General features: G+C 41.4%; 1 protein-coding gene across 1 annotated transcript; it reads right to left on the reverse strand.

The window, feature by feature from the left end:
* Positions 1-4793: 4793 nt before the first annotated feature.
* On the reverse strand, positions 4794-14183 carry LOC139444850 (potassium-transporting ATPase ATP-binding subunit-like). Its single transcript, XM_071225837.1, is given in 3 exon segments — positions 4794-4880; positions 11408-11502; positions 11858-14183. Coding segments are annotated over 2 exon segments (2298 nt in total). The 5' UTR covers positions 14129-14183; the 3' UTR covers positions 4794-4880; positions 11408-11475.

A 14183-nucleotide genomic window follows, 5' to 3' on the forward strand; every position in this document is an offset into this window, starting at 1 on the left:
ATATGCCAGGGTACATCACACCAAATGCCAGGGTACATCACACCATATGCCAGGGTTCATCACACCATATGTCCGGGTACGTCAAACCATATGCAAGGGTACATCACACCATATGCCAGGGTACATCAAACCAAATGCAAGGGTACGTCACACCATATGCCAGGGTACATCACACCATATGCCAGGGTACATCACACCATATGTCCGGGTACGTCAAACCATATGCAAGGGTACATCACACCATATGCCAGGGTACATCAAACCAAATGCAAGGGTACGTCACACCATATGCCAGGGTACATCACACCATATGCCAGGGTACATCACACCATACGCAGGGTACATCACACCATATGTCAGGGTACATCACACCATATGCCAGGGTACATCACACCGTATGCCAGGGCACATCACACCATATGCCAGGGTACATCACACCATATGCCAGGGTACATTACACCATTGCCAGGGTACATCACACCATATGCAAGGGTACATCATACCAAATGTCAGGGTACAACACACCATATGCCAGGGTACATCACACCACATGCCAGGGTACATCACACCATATGCCATGGTACGTCACACCATATGCCAGAGTAAACATACCATATGCCAGGGTACATCACACCATATGCCAGGGTACATCACACCATATGCCCCGAGGTATCGGTTGACGAGTTCTAATGTTCTAGTCCTAAATATGAGTCCGCAGTTACACCCAGTTAGCAAAACATCGTGGCAGGCGACACAAACGAACCAAGTTTATTTCCTTTTCTCAGTGCATTTGGATAAACATCGGTTCATTTCGGAAACTCGACAATACTTATGAGAGATAAGCAAGTCACCTTACATTTGCTCCGATTGATTTCTCAGCGGTCTATATCATATAGTTATATGTAAAATAATTGCCCGCTCCGTAACCAATCAGAAGCTATAGTTTTAATGTAAGATATGATGAAAATACTACATCCAATGCTTGTTTGTTTGTTTGTTTGTTTGTTTGTTTGTTTGTTTGTTTGTTTGTATGTTTTTGATATTCGAGCCATACGATGGCGGTCTGTAAATAATCGAACCCGGACCAGACAATACTGTGATTGATATTATGAGCATCGATCTACGAAATTGTCAGCGAGCCTGACGACCTGATCCCGTTAGTCTCCTCTTACAATAAGCATAGTCGCCTCTTACGGCAAGCATGGGTTGCTGAAGACAGTCTAACCCGGAAATTCACCGGCACAATGCTCTTGATTTAGTCTACAAAATGACGTCATGTAGAAATATATGTTGGGTCTAAAATGTTTTTTTGTGTGTGTGTGTGATTTGTTTTTTTATGCATACGAATAACTGATTCACAAAATGGAAACAAGGCTCGCTGATTTACCTTCCTGGTCTAGACATAAAAGAGACGAGAGGAACTGACTCATCCGTTTCATATATAGATCTATGTATTATACCTATTCCAGCTTCCACATATAATCTCATTTACCGATGAAACTAACGATAAAGTTGTTATCGTGAACTTTAATGGCGCTATCTAGACAGAATTATATAATTTAGTTTGACCGAAGCATTGGTGACAAAGGTGTTTATGAGTGAAGTATAGTAAGAATAATAGGTAACCAGTTACGATTATGCCATAAATGTATACGTAGTACGTGTGAATTGATAATGTGGATGATAAACAGCTGTTGATACAGATAAAGGTATTAACGTCTTAAATGTGTTTGCCTAACTCTATCTGACCAGCGCGCGCAGTGAGATATACTGGTCCCTGGTCATGTCCGATGTGCGTTATCGATTTGACTCATGGCATGTTTGAGATACTGGAACATGATCTGTTAGTTTGTAATACCCCTTTTCTAACTCTTTCTAACACGTGGCATGTCACGTGATTTGTAATTCCATTTTCCTTATAGCAATATGCATAAAAATTCAGAGTGATAATTATATTGCTACCCACAAGACTGTATCACAAGAGGATGACTTCAACTTTCCAAATGTCAACTTTCTGCATTTCACAACTTTTGAGGTGCTATCAATTTCAAATACAGTAAACTACGTTTATAACGAACACGCTTATAACGAACTGACGGATATAACGAACTTACTTTTTTGTCCCGACTGTTTGCTGTAGTTATGCTGTATATATGCTTATAACGAACTACGGTTATAACGACCTAAATCACAGCTGCAACTTTCAAGGCCTAAGTAAAACTTTCAAAATGTTTTATTGCAGACATGTGGAGGAGATTTCAAATTTGACGCATCAGTGACGAAAATGATGTCTGATACAATTCCCTAGTTATTTTTGAAATGTTCCCGTTTTTCAGATATACATGTACATTGACTTGCCTTTGCATGTGTCTGTAATGGTGCCATCGGTGGGGCAGGATACCATCATCTTTTCGCAAACACCTTGTGTCATCAATATTTGATTGTGCTTCAGAAACACATTTTTAGGAATAGTAGTGAAATCTGTTTTTAGCAGTGCTTCTTATGATTAATGAAAGGGCATTGTCGTCTTTATGAATGTTTTGCGCACTGACGTCCATTCTGCGATTTATTCCCGCAATAAGCGGCATTGCATCTTTTCAAATATAAAGGCATTCACCAGAAGGATAACAGTAAATGGTTGAATGTATTATGCCCCTCAATCAGCGATATCAGAGCGTAGCTATATCACAATAACAACGACCCCAAATCATTCCATTTCATTAAAAAGACAACTCTGCTAAAAGCAGAGTCAATTATACGATTCCGACCATATCATGATCATACGTATATGAATCACTATCAAATAGTGATGATACTACGTGTTCGCGGAAAGCTGAGTGTACTCCGTCGCCACCGGTGTCACCCGTCACAAACACATGCAAAGGCAAGTACAAAACTGAGTCCTCGCAAGGGGTTGGCACCATAACGTACAGAAACACATGCCGCACTTTGTTAACATCCGATTCCCTTGCATCAGCTCACATGACAAACGTGGGTTTTGGGGACCAATTCTGACCAACAGTCCGAAAGCGAAAGGCTTACGAATATAAAAGCCACTCTCGATCATCCGCCGAAAGAAATTCCGTTTGGCATAAAAGACAAAATAGCAGTGCCAACCACATGAATGGATCATTGAAAATCAGTGATGACACGATGTGATCGCGAAAAGGATGAGTAATGTCCTGTTCTACCGGTAGCACCCCCCACAATGTCATAATTTTTGCAGTGACATCTGTACCGCATAACAAAAATGTCACCAAAATCATTATTTCTTTGCAAGAGGAACAAAAGAAACAGACACTATTTGATATACAACTGTTGATGTCATTGACAAAATGTTACCTCAGGCTGGTTGTCAAGATTCCTCAGCTTACATAAAAAAAATATCCAACACATCAGTTAACATTGATGCCATATTACAACAGTAAATTACACACTTTCGACAGTACAAAATGTCAACTTCACCGCCCTACATCTTTCATTACTGCATATATTTAAGAAAACAATACTGCTATTTCCAAATGCAATACTTCTATTTCAGAAGGTAATAATTATACATTAAAGATAAAATTCGTTTCGCCAAACAAAGCCATCGGACCACACGATGGGACAACAAGCGAGTCTTGCTCCGGCGTTTCCGGTCTTTAGACTGGCGGAAACGCCACCAAGGCCAAGGTCATCCTCGTTTTGATGGATCTGAGATATGAGCAGAGAAGAAGAGAAGTAACTTTGCTATCGATTGTATGAACCCCAGGAAGCTGAGAATGAAAATCGAGTGTACACTGATCCACTGAACGAGGTAATAACAATGTAGCGCCATGCTCGTTCACTTAAGCTGTATTTGGGGCATATAAATGGAATTATAATTTATTATCTTGTGCCTAAACTTACCCATCAATAAACAAAACTCCCATGCATAAAACGTGACTCAATGAAGATATTATTGTCAACTGCATGAAGCAACTATTTGTTATGTATTTGTATAATATAAGCCAATATTTCAATCGATTCTGCTTTATGCTTTACCGAATTAGAAGATCGTGCCGCCCGTGAGGGTAAGGGGTGGGAGAAGAGGGTGGGGTGGGGGGTGGGGTGCAGAGAGACGTAACTACACATACCACAATGCCCCTGCCGATGATAGAATGGAATCCGACAAGGTTGCAGTTGTGGTCCGTCATTTTCATGTCTACGTTGCCATTGTTTTCACTCACAATGTTTCCCCAATCCCCAGCATGTCTGTAAAAATAGTCAATAGGAATGAAGTGTTGTTTCACCTAAGAAACGTGCACGCACATGAACGAAATAAAACTATCAACACTTCATATTATAATAATAATTCCATTTTGAATTAAGACGACTTCAGTTTGTTTAACGTCCCTTCTATTTGATTTGATGTACTACAGACTACTAACTGAAGTCATTGGCAATGTGTGAAAACAATGGGTCAACAGTATTTCATGATCAGAAACAACATGTAGAACAGTCTCAGCCCTAACCGATGCAAGGCTTGGATGTTTCTTCTGTGGAAAACTACCACCATCTGTGTGTATTAGTACGCCAAAGACGAGAAAGTTGTCCCGCAACGACTGGCGTTAGGTTTGGGTGTAGCTGAGAAATGAACTGATTAAAAACATTTATGAAGATTACAAATTATCGATTGTCAGTAGTCGAAAATGGAATGCCAACCTTTGGACTGCGTCTGGGCTACCGTGAGTGACATTATCAGGGTCAAAGTGGCCGCCGAATGAGTTACATCCTCCTTCAAAGTAACTATATTGATGAACGTGGAATCCATGCTTGCGCATGCTAGGGTTGTCAATGCTTTCAGCTGGGACGTGGAATCCTTTGAGATTAATCCACATCTCCAGAGGCTTGTGAACCTGACGAAAACGGCGCTTAGCGTTATGATAATAATAAGGGGAAGAATTATGATGCTCATGATTATAATTGCATGAAAGGCCATTGACCCAAATACAGGATTACAATATAAACTGTACGTCAAAAGAAGGTATACACTGGAACATTGGATTTGATACAATTACAAACGTTACTTGGCCGAAAACAATCGCCTGTTGTGATAATACATGTATATCGCCTATGATACCCATAAAATTCTTTCTCAACCAATTCTTGTTTGTGTTAGTTTTAGCTACTGTCAAACAATGGTATAATTTCTTTTGCGAGCACACATAAACAAACACAAATACACACTTTTCAGTTGCTAATATACCAACAAGAAAAAGCATTGATTAAGTTAAATATTCTGCTCTTATAGGCCATAATAATTCAGGACTATAACAAAATATTAAAAACAAGAACTATAACAAAATACACACAGAGACATACATACATAATACACACACACACACACACACACACACACACACACACACACACACACACACACACACACACACACACACACACGCCCTACAAGATAGGTGGTGTAACTGGCAGTTATGTACATATCGGATGTGACCACTATTTACGTTGATACAGGCGAGGCACCAGATAATTGAAAACAGCCTGAGGGATTTTGTTCCAGATGTCAACCAAAGATTGAGCTAGCGCTGCCGGCTCGTTTGGTCCTGCAATGTTATGATGCCTCAAAAGAATAATGGAACAAGACCTTCAACACGTGGGCAGGCATTATTCTGCTGCAACGTGACTTATGCCCCTGTATTTGCACAAGATAGAACGTGATCCCAAACGATGTCGTTCCGATATAATTCTCTATTCAAATTGCTATTAACAACTGAGTTGTGTTCTCCCATGAGTTGTGGTGACACACCATTGCATTGCACTTCCACCCCAAAACTGACGATGTTGAGTAACGTAAGCGTCGCTAAAACGTTATCCAGGACACCTGCAGACCCTTGTACAACCGTCAGAGCTGTCCAGAGGAAACCTGGACTCATCTGTGAACAGTATACTGTCTCAGTTTTGTTTTCTGTCCCCCATGAATTATTATGACCCCATAGTTGGTGTTATCAATATTTTTGGTTGTATTTTGGAAGCCCTGAGTAAAAACGCAACATAAAAAACGAATCGCCAAAACGCACCATTTCAATGAATATGTGGGTATCATGCACCCATTTCTCGCGAAATCGAAAATGCACGAACTGTCACGAACTGTATTGGGTATAAAACTGTGGCCGATTCTTGGACGTACCACTCCTTGGTCAACAATACCACGCCTAACTCAAATTCAGAGAAACAAGGCTATCGGACGTTTGGAAGCTGGAGAGTCTGTCCAAGATGTTGCCTGTCATTTCAACGTTAACATAACCACAATATACCGTCTCCTGTGATCCGACGTCTCCGTTCCAACAACCTCAGATGTCGCCGACCAGCACGTCGTCCTGTTCTCGAACCACGGCATCGACAAGCACGATTTCAGTGGGCACAGGGTCATCACAATTGGCGTCATCGTGAGTGGAGGCGTGTCATCTTCTCTGATGAAAGTCGCTTTTGTGTCTCCCATGCAGACGGAAGAGTCAGAATTTGGCGGCGTCGAGGTGATCGTTTCGCTGACAGAAACGTTGTGGAAAGGGATCCATGGGGTGGACCTAGCGTCATGATATGGGCAGGGGTTGGACTTAATGCGAGACTTGGACCCATGTGCTCTCTGAATGTTGGTCAAGGTCGGGGACACGGAGTCACTGCTCAGCGGTATATCGACCAAGTGATCAGACCCCACGTTGTTCCATTTTTGCACAACATCAACAACACATTTACCAGCAGGACAACGCTCGTCCCCGTGTCCTTTCTGCAACAACACAACATCTGTGTTCTACCGTGACCAACCCTCAGCCCTGATCTGAACCCCATCGAACACTTGTGGGATGAGTTTCAAAGGCGTCTGCACAATGTGCGCCCAGTCCCTACAACTGCCGATGAACTACGCACAGCTGCTCTGGATGTGTGCAGGAGGATCCCTAGGGCCTTCACAAATCGTCTGATCCACTCAGTGTACAGGAGATGTGTGGCAGTGATCAATGTTAATGGTGGTCACACCAGGTATTGACTGACATTTTGGGTACTGACCCGAAACTGTGTAAGCCCTTAACATTTGAAAAAATCAATTATGTCATCTGCCTTTTAATCCATTAAACTGTCTTCAGTCAATATTTTGTCAATCTTGCCCTATTAGTATTTCTTGTCTTTACTGTTGAAAATAAATAACATGTATACTGCATACTCGACTTGCGTTTCTTTTGCGTGTGAGTATTATTATATAGACCCGACCCATTCTTGTCGGAAAAGGCGACTATGCTTGTCGTAAGAGGCGACTAACGAGATCGGGTGGTCAGGCTGGCTTACTTGGTTGATGCATGTCATCGATCCCAATTGCGTAGATCGATGCTCATGATATTAATGACTGGATTGTCTGGTCCAGACTCGATTATTTACAGACCTCCGTCATATAGCTGGAATATTGCTGAGAGCGGCCTTAAACAACAAACCAACCAAACCAATGAGGTTCTCGTATTGCCTTGCTGTAGACAACGTCTCCAAAGAGATGATATTGTGTTTCGATTAAATGTCTGGCAACTTCGTTTTGAAATATACCCACGGCGCGTAGACGTTCGTTTTCGACAAGCCCTGTAAGTGCGTAAGACGTTATTTAACGTTTATCAACAGTGTATGAACCCTGATAGCTCAACAATCATTATGTGCTGTTCTCATTCCAATTATGTATTGAAAGATGCATTATTTGATTTCAGAATAACCATATTTTAATTGAAATTGATATGAATCACAGTTACTTTTTCCCGTTAGTATACAGAGGTTGACATGAGACTTGCAATTTGACACTTAATTTAATGGTTACGTATTTGAGTTATATTAAGTCTGAGTTATATTTCCTGATCGAAAAAAGGCAAAAAAAAGGAGAGAAACACGTTTTAAAAATCTTCAATTTTGTTACAGTTGCAGTAAAGGCTAAACGAGTCATGATTCTGAAAAAGACAGTTGTGCTAGATTAAAAGGGGGTCTTTTTATATGGCTTATAACATATGAATTGAACATATTAACAGCCAATCATCAGTAGTATATCAGTTTATTCATATATAACTGTAAGGCCACAGGCCCATAGTACAGAATACATGACAATGTGGAAGCGGTTAGGAATGTTACAAGGATTCATTTCTTAATAACATGGCATGATATATAAAGAGAGAGAGATTTTGTATAGCCGTTTTGCTCACATGTGAAATTAAAGAGATAAACTTGTATTTATTTGGATGTACATAGTATTTCTGTTCAATATATTTTTTCCTTAAATTGTCACATTTACAACATACAAGTAGAAAATGAAATTCATCTTCGACAACATTTAAAGAACATTGTTTACATAATCTTAAACATTTGGGTATTTTGTTGTGCCTGCCAACTTCAACCATTAACCTGTGTGAGCTGCATCTAAATTGTGTTAATGATATTCTGCATTTTCTTATATTTACATCAGTTAAATATTTTTCTGCGCATATTTGCATTTTAAAATATCTATAATATTCACATTTGCTAGAAACATCTACAGTAGATCTTCATGTTTGAAATTACATGTCAAAAAGCGTCTGCTTTATTTTCGATATGAACATGGCATGATTCTCTAAGAAACATTGGTTTTCCCAGATGTAACCATACCCACATTTATACAGTAGTCATTTAACATTGTATGCCCAATTTTGATCTCCATTCTTTTCATACAATAGCATCATATTATAACATTTTTTTGGCAATCTACTTACTGGCATTTTTAGTAATTTTAACCAGTATCTTATGATTTTTAAGTAGTGATATATATACAAGGGCATGCGACCACATTCACCATAAACCATTACGTTAGACGTACTATGTTTAACACCAAGAAATCTTTTGCATGCGTATAAATGTACGGATTCAATTTTTTTAGCCTCTGCAAAACCCCATATTTCTGAACCATAGGAAAGAATAGGAGCTATTTTTGTGTCAAAGATTTTGAAAAAAGATTTATAAGCACACTCGCTAAAATGTTCAAACGTTTGTAAAATGCCCAATAGCACCTTTTTAGCTTGGATTGCTGCATTACATATATGTCGGTTCCATGATAATTTACTTGAAAATATTACACCAAGATATTTATATGAGGTTTCAGTTTGGAGTAATTGTCCCCGAAAGTACCACTTTTCGTTTTTTGACAGCGTATTTCCTTTGCTAAATACAACAATTTTTGTCTTATCTAGATTAGCATTAAGTTTCCACGTATCACAGTACAATTCTAGCTGATTTATCAAAGTTTGTAAACCTTTCACAGTACTCGAGAACATGATTATATCATCTGCAAATAGTAACATAAATATTTTTATAAGTTCAGGATGTAATTGTATACCATCATCATAATTTCTTTTGATTTGGGCTGCAAGCTCATTAATAAAAAAACAGAACAAAAAGGGCTTAATACACATCCTTGGCGTACACCAGTATGACATATAAAAGAATCTGAATACATGCCGTTTTGTTTAACCCATGATTTAACTTCAGTTCCTTATAAATACCACATAACAATTTACCCATTTTATTACTGACACCATGTGAATTAAATAGATACCATAACTTATCTCTACAGACTGAATCGAATGCTTTCGAAAAATCGACAAATATAGCATACAATTTTCCACGTTTACGTTGAATATACCTATCTATAAGAGCCTGGAGAATAAACATATTATCAGTGGTTGAGTAACCTTGTCGAAAACCTGCTTGCTCTTCCTCAATCTTATCAAGTGCTTCCGACCACAATACCAAGCGTTTATTAATAATGCTAAGAAATATCTTACTGAATATACTGGTAAGTGTAATCCCCCTATAGTTTTCAACATCAGTCACTGAGCCTTTTTTGTGAATTGGAACGATAGTTCCAAGTGTCCAACCTTTTGGAAAGTAAGAGGTATCCATTATTGTATTGAATAATATTTCCAAATACGGCAGGGTATTATCAAGAGAGTATTTAAAGAATTCTGTTATAAGTTTATCAAATCCCGGGTTTTTCAAGTTTTTCAGATTTTGAATAACAGATTTAATTTCTTCTTTTGAGATTGGGGAATCTAATATTTCCGTTGCAAAATTGGTTTCATCATTATCAAAAGAGTAGAGATTCGACCGAGGCAGAATCGACAATTAGTACCCTTTCTTTAAAGGTTTGGAAAATGAGTACCCGACAACTAATTGTGTGTCAGACAAACCCCGATTATACACATACATATAGTCTTTTCGTATACCCTGGGAGCGGAAGGTCTGTGGTTAAATCCCCCACTGCTCCAAAGGAAAATACGTTAAAATACTTCTTGTTTCGGCATTAAGAAACGGATCGGAGTCGGTATAACTGTCTGAGAAGGGTATTTATTACAATTTACCGCAGTGGTTATTACAAGTTGCCGCATTTTTATTACAATTTACCGCAGTTTAAGTTTTTTACAATTTGCCGCAATTTTTATTATAATTTACCGCAGTGAAGTTATTACAATTTACCACAGTATGTATAACATTTTACCGCAGTATACGTATTACAAACTGGCCCATTCTCGTGCTTTTTGCCAGAAATATGTTGCCATGCTAGGGGTGAGTGAGTGAGTTTGGTTTAACGCCGCTTTAAACATTATTCCAGTTATATCACGGCGTGTCAGCTTAATGCGGGAGGAAAGCCCTAAGTGATGCAGGTCTCGGACGTTTACCACTTCGGTGAAACCCACGAGCACGGGTATGGTGCTGACAAACCTAGAAACATAACCGGGGCGAACCGGGATTCGAATCCACGATCATAGGTTCCTGGTTGGCCAAGGGACGCAACTCTGCACAGCGAATCCACCCGTGCCCCCGCCATGCTAGGGTATTACCCAAGCATGCCGTTAGATACAATAACTAGCCTGCAAAAGTTTTATTTGAATAAAAGAAACGCAGTTTGATTTTGACGACGAAATGAAAAAATCGGCTGTCAATAAATCGTTGTAATAAATACTTTGATTAATATATAAAGAACAACCGATGTGTCCAGTTGACTGGCATGGCATGATAGATTAACTATGGTCATGTGAGAAAATCGTGTGCCCTTAACTTCTTTTTAGTAGTATATATTAATAAACGTTTATAGAGTAAGTTACAGCGTTGCGTGTACAATGTGGTACGGTATGTAACGTCACACACAGGAACACACACACACACACACACACACACACACACACACACACTCCACCCCCCACCTTTCTCACAAGTCTGGAATAATAAGCGCTGAAACGCAAACTCATATACTGATTTTGTCACGAAACGATGATTACCACGGAGTAGCGTCAATACAGTTCCAGAACAATATACAAATATCAACAAGGTTAGAAAGAGTTATGGCATTATGGCGTCATGGAAAACTTACCTGCTGTCTGAAGGCGATCCAGCCAAAGATATTGTGCGGTGAGCCGCCAATAAGACCCGGGTTCATGTTCATTTCACAGCGACCATACACATATGCTGAAACACAATGGGCATATGCGGACAGTAATATTTGTAATTTATGCAGAAAGAGGCCCCAAAACTAATTAACGTCTTCATACAGATTCATGTAGACACACGTGAAGACACCGTTGCACTACCCACTTTCCCCACTCTAAAATGTCATTTCAAGTGTCAAGGTAGGGATCTTATCATAAAATCGTTTGACTCTTATGGGATGGATGACTTACAATCCGTTCACAAACGTAACATTAATAAAGAATTAGTAGCGGTATTACCATTAAAGCACAATGATGCCTACCATCCCATCAGTATGGATAAAACTGATTGAAGTTGTTATGTATTCGTCAATGTATCCAACATGTTTTCTTACTGTCATGGTCTGGATGATGGCGATGATGACGTTCGTAGCTGCTATAATGATCAAAGACATGATGTTCTTTGCTTCCGCTACTTTCATTTCTTTCGTGGCTGCCATGATGACAATGATGTTCCTCACTTCCGCTACCTTCATGACTGTGATGATGACTGCCATGACGACCATGATGTTCCTCACTTCCGCTACTTCCATGACTGTCGTGGTGGCTGCCATGACGACCATGATGTTCCTCACTTCCGCTACTTCCATGACTGTCGTGGTGTTTGCCATGACGACCATGATGTTCCTCACTTCCGCTACTTCCATGACTGTCGTGGTGGCTGCCATCACGTCCATGATGTTCCTCACTTCCGCTACTTCCATGACTATCGTGGTGTTTGGCATGACGACCATGATGTTCCTCACTTCCGCTACTTCCATGACTGTCGTGGTGGCTTCCATGATCACCATGATGTTCCTCGCTTCCGCTACTTCCATGACTGTCGTGGTGTCTGCCATGACGATCACGATGTTCCTCACTTCCTCTACTTCCATGACTGCCGTGGTGGCTGCCATGACGACCATGGTGTTCCTCACTGCCACTACTTTCATGACTGTGGCGGTGGCTGCGATGATGAACATGATGTTCCTCACTTCCGCTACTTACATGACTGTCATGGTGGCTGCCATGACGACCATGATGTTCCTCACTTCCGCTACTTCCATAACTGTCGTGGTGTCTGCCATGACGACCATGATGTTCCTCACTTCCGCTACTTCCATGACTTACGTGGTGTCTGCCATGACGATCATGATGTTCCTCACTTCCGCTACTTCCATGACTGTCGTGGTGTCTGCCATGACGATCATGATGTTCCTCACTTCCGCTACTTCCATGACTGCCGTGGTGGCTGCCATGACGACCATGATGTTCCTCACTTCCGCTACTTCCATAACTGTCGTGGTGGCTGCCATCACGACCATGATGTTCCTCACTTCCGCTACTTTCATGACTGCCGTGTTGGCTGCCATGACGACCATGATGTTCCCCACTGCCGCTACTTCCATGACTGTCATGGTGGCTGCCATGACGACCATGATGTTCCTCACTTCCGCTACTTCCATGACTGTCGTGGTGCCTGCCATAACGACCATGATGTTCCTCACTTCCGCTACTTTCATGACTGCCGTGTTGGCTGCCATGACGACCATGATGTTCCCCACTGCCGCTACTTCCATGACTGTCATGGTGGCTGCCATGACGACCATGATGTTCCTCACTTCCGCTACTTCCATGACTGTCGTGGTGCCTGCCATAACGACCATGATGTTCCTCACATTCGCTACTTCCATGACTGTCGTGTTGCCTGCCATGACGACCATGATGTTCCTCACTTCCGCTACTTCCATGACTGTCGTGGTGGCTGCCATGACGACCATGATGTTCCTCACTTCCGCTACTTCCATGACTATCGTGGTGTTTGGCATGACGACCATGATGTTCCTCACTTCCGCTACTTCCATAACTGTCGTGGTGGCTGCCATGACGACCATGATGTTCCTCACTTCCGATACTTCCATGACTGTCGTGGTGGCTGCCATCACGTCCATGATGTTCCTCACTTCCGCTACTTCCATGACTATCGTGGTGTTTGGCATGACGACCATGATGCTCCTCAATTCCGCTACTTCCATGACTGTCGTGGTGGCTTCCATGATCACCATGATGTTCCTCACTTCCGCTACTTCCATGACTGTCGTGTTGCCTGCCATGGCGACCATGATGTTCCTCACTTCCGCTACTTCCATGACTGTCGTGGTGGCTGCCATGACGACCATGATGTTCCTCACTTTCGCTACTTCCATGACTGTGGCGGTGGCTGCTATGACGACCATGATGTTCCTCACTTCTGCTACTTCCATGACTGTCGTGGTGGCTGCCATGACGTCCATGATGTTCCTCACTTCCGCTACTTCCATGACTATCGTGGTGTTTGGCATGACGACCATGATGTTCCTCACTTCCGCTACTTCCATGACTGTCGTGGTGGCTTCCATGATCACCATGATGTTCCTCGCTTCCGCTACTTCCATGACTGTCGTGTTTCCTGCCATGACGACCATGATGTTCCTCACTTCCGCTACTTCCATGACTGTCGTGGTGGCTGCCATGACGACCATGATGTTCCTCACTTTCGCTACTTTCATGACTGTGGCGGTGGCTGCCATGACGACCATGATGTTCCTCACTTCCGCTACTTCCATGACTGTGATGGTGGCTGCCATGACGACCAGTAGGTTTCTCACTTCCGCTACTTTTATTGCGATGGTGACTATGACC

Source organism: Haliotis cracherodii, unplaced genomic scaffold (assembly GCF_022045235.1).
Source record: "Haliotis cracherodii isolate W230 unplaced genomic scaffold, xgHalCrac1.p SCAF_6, whole genome shotgun sequence".
NCBI classification, from domain to species: domain Eukaryota; kingdom Metazoa; phylum Mollusca; class Gastropoda; order Lepetellida; family Haliotidae; genus Haliotis; species Haliotis cracherodii.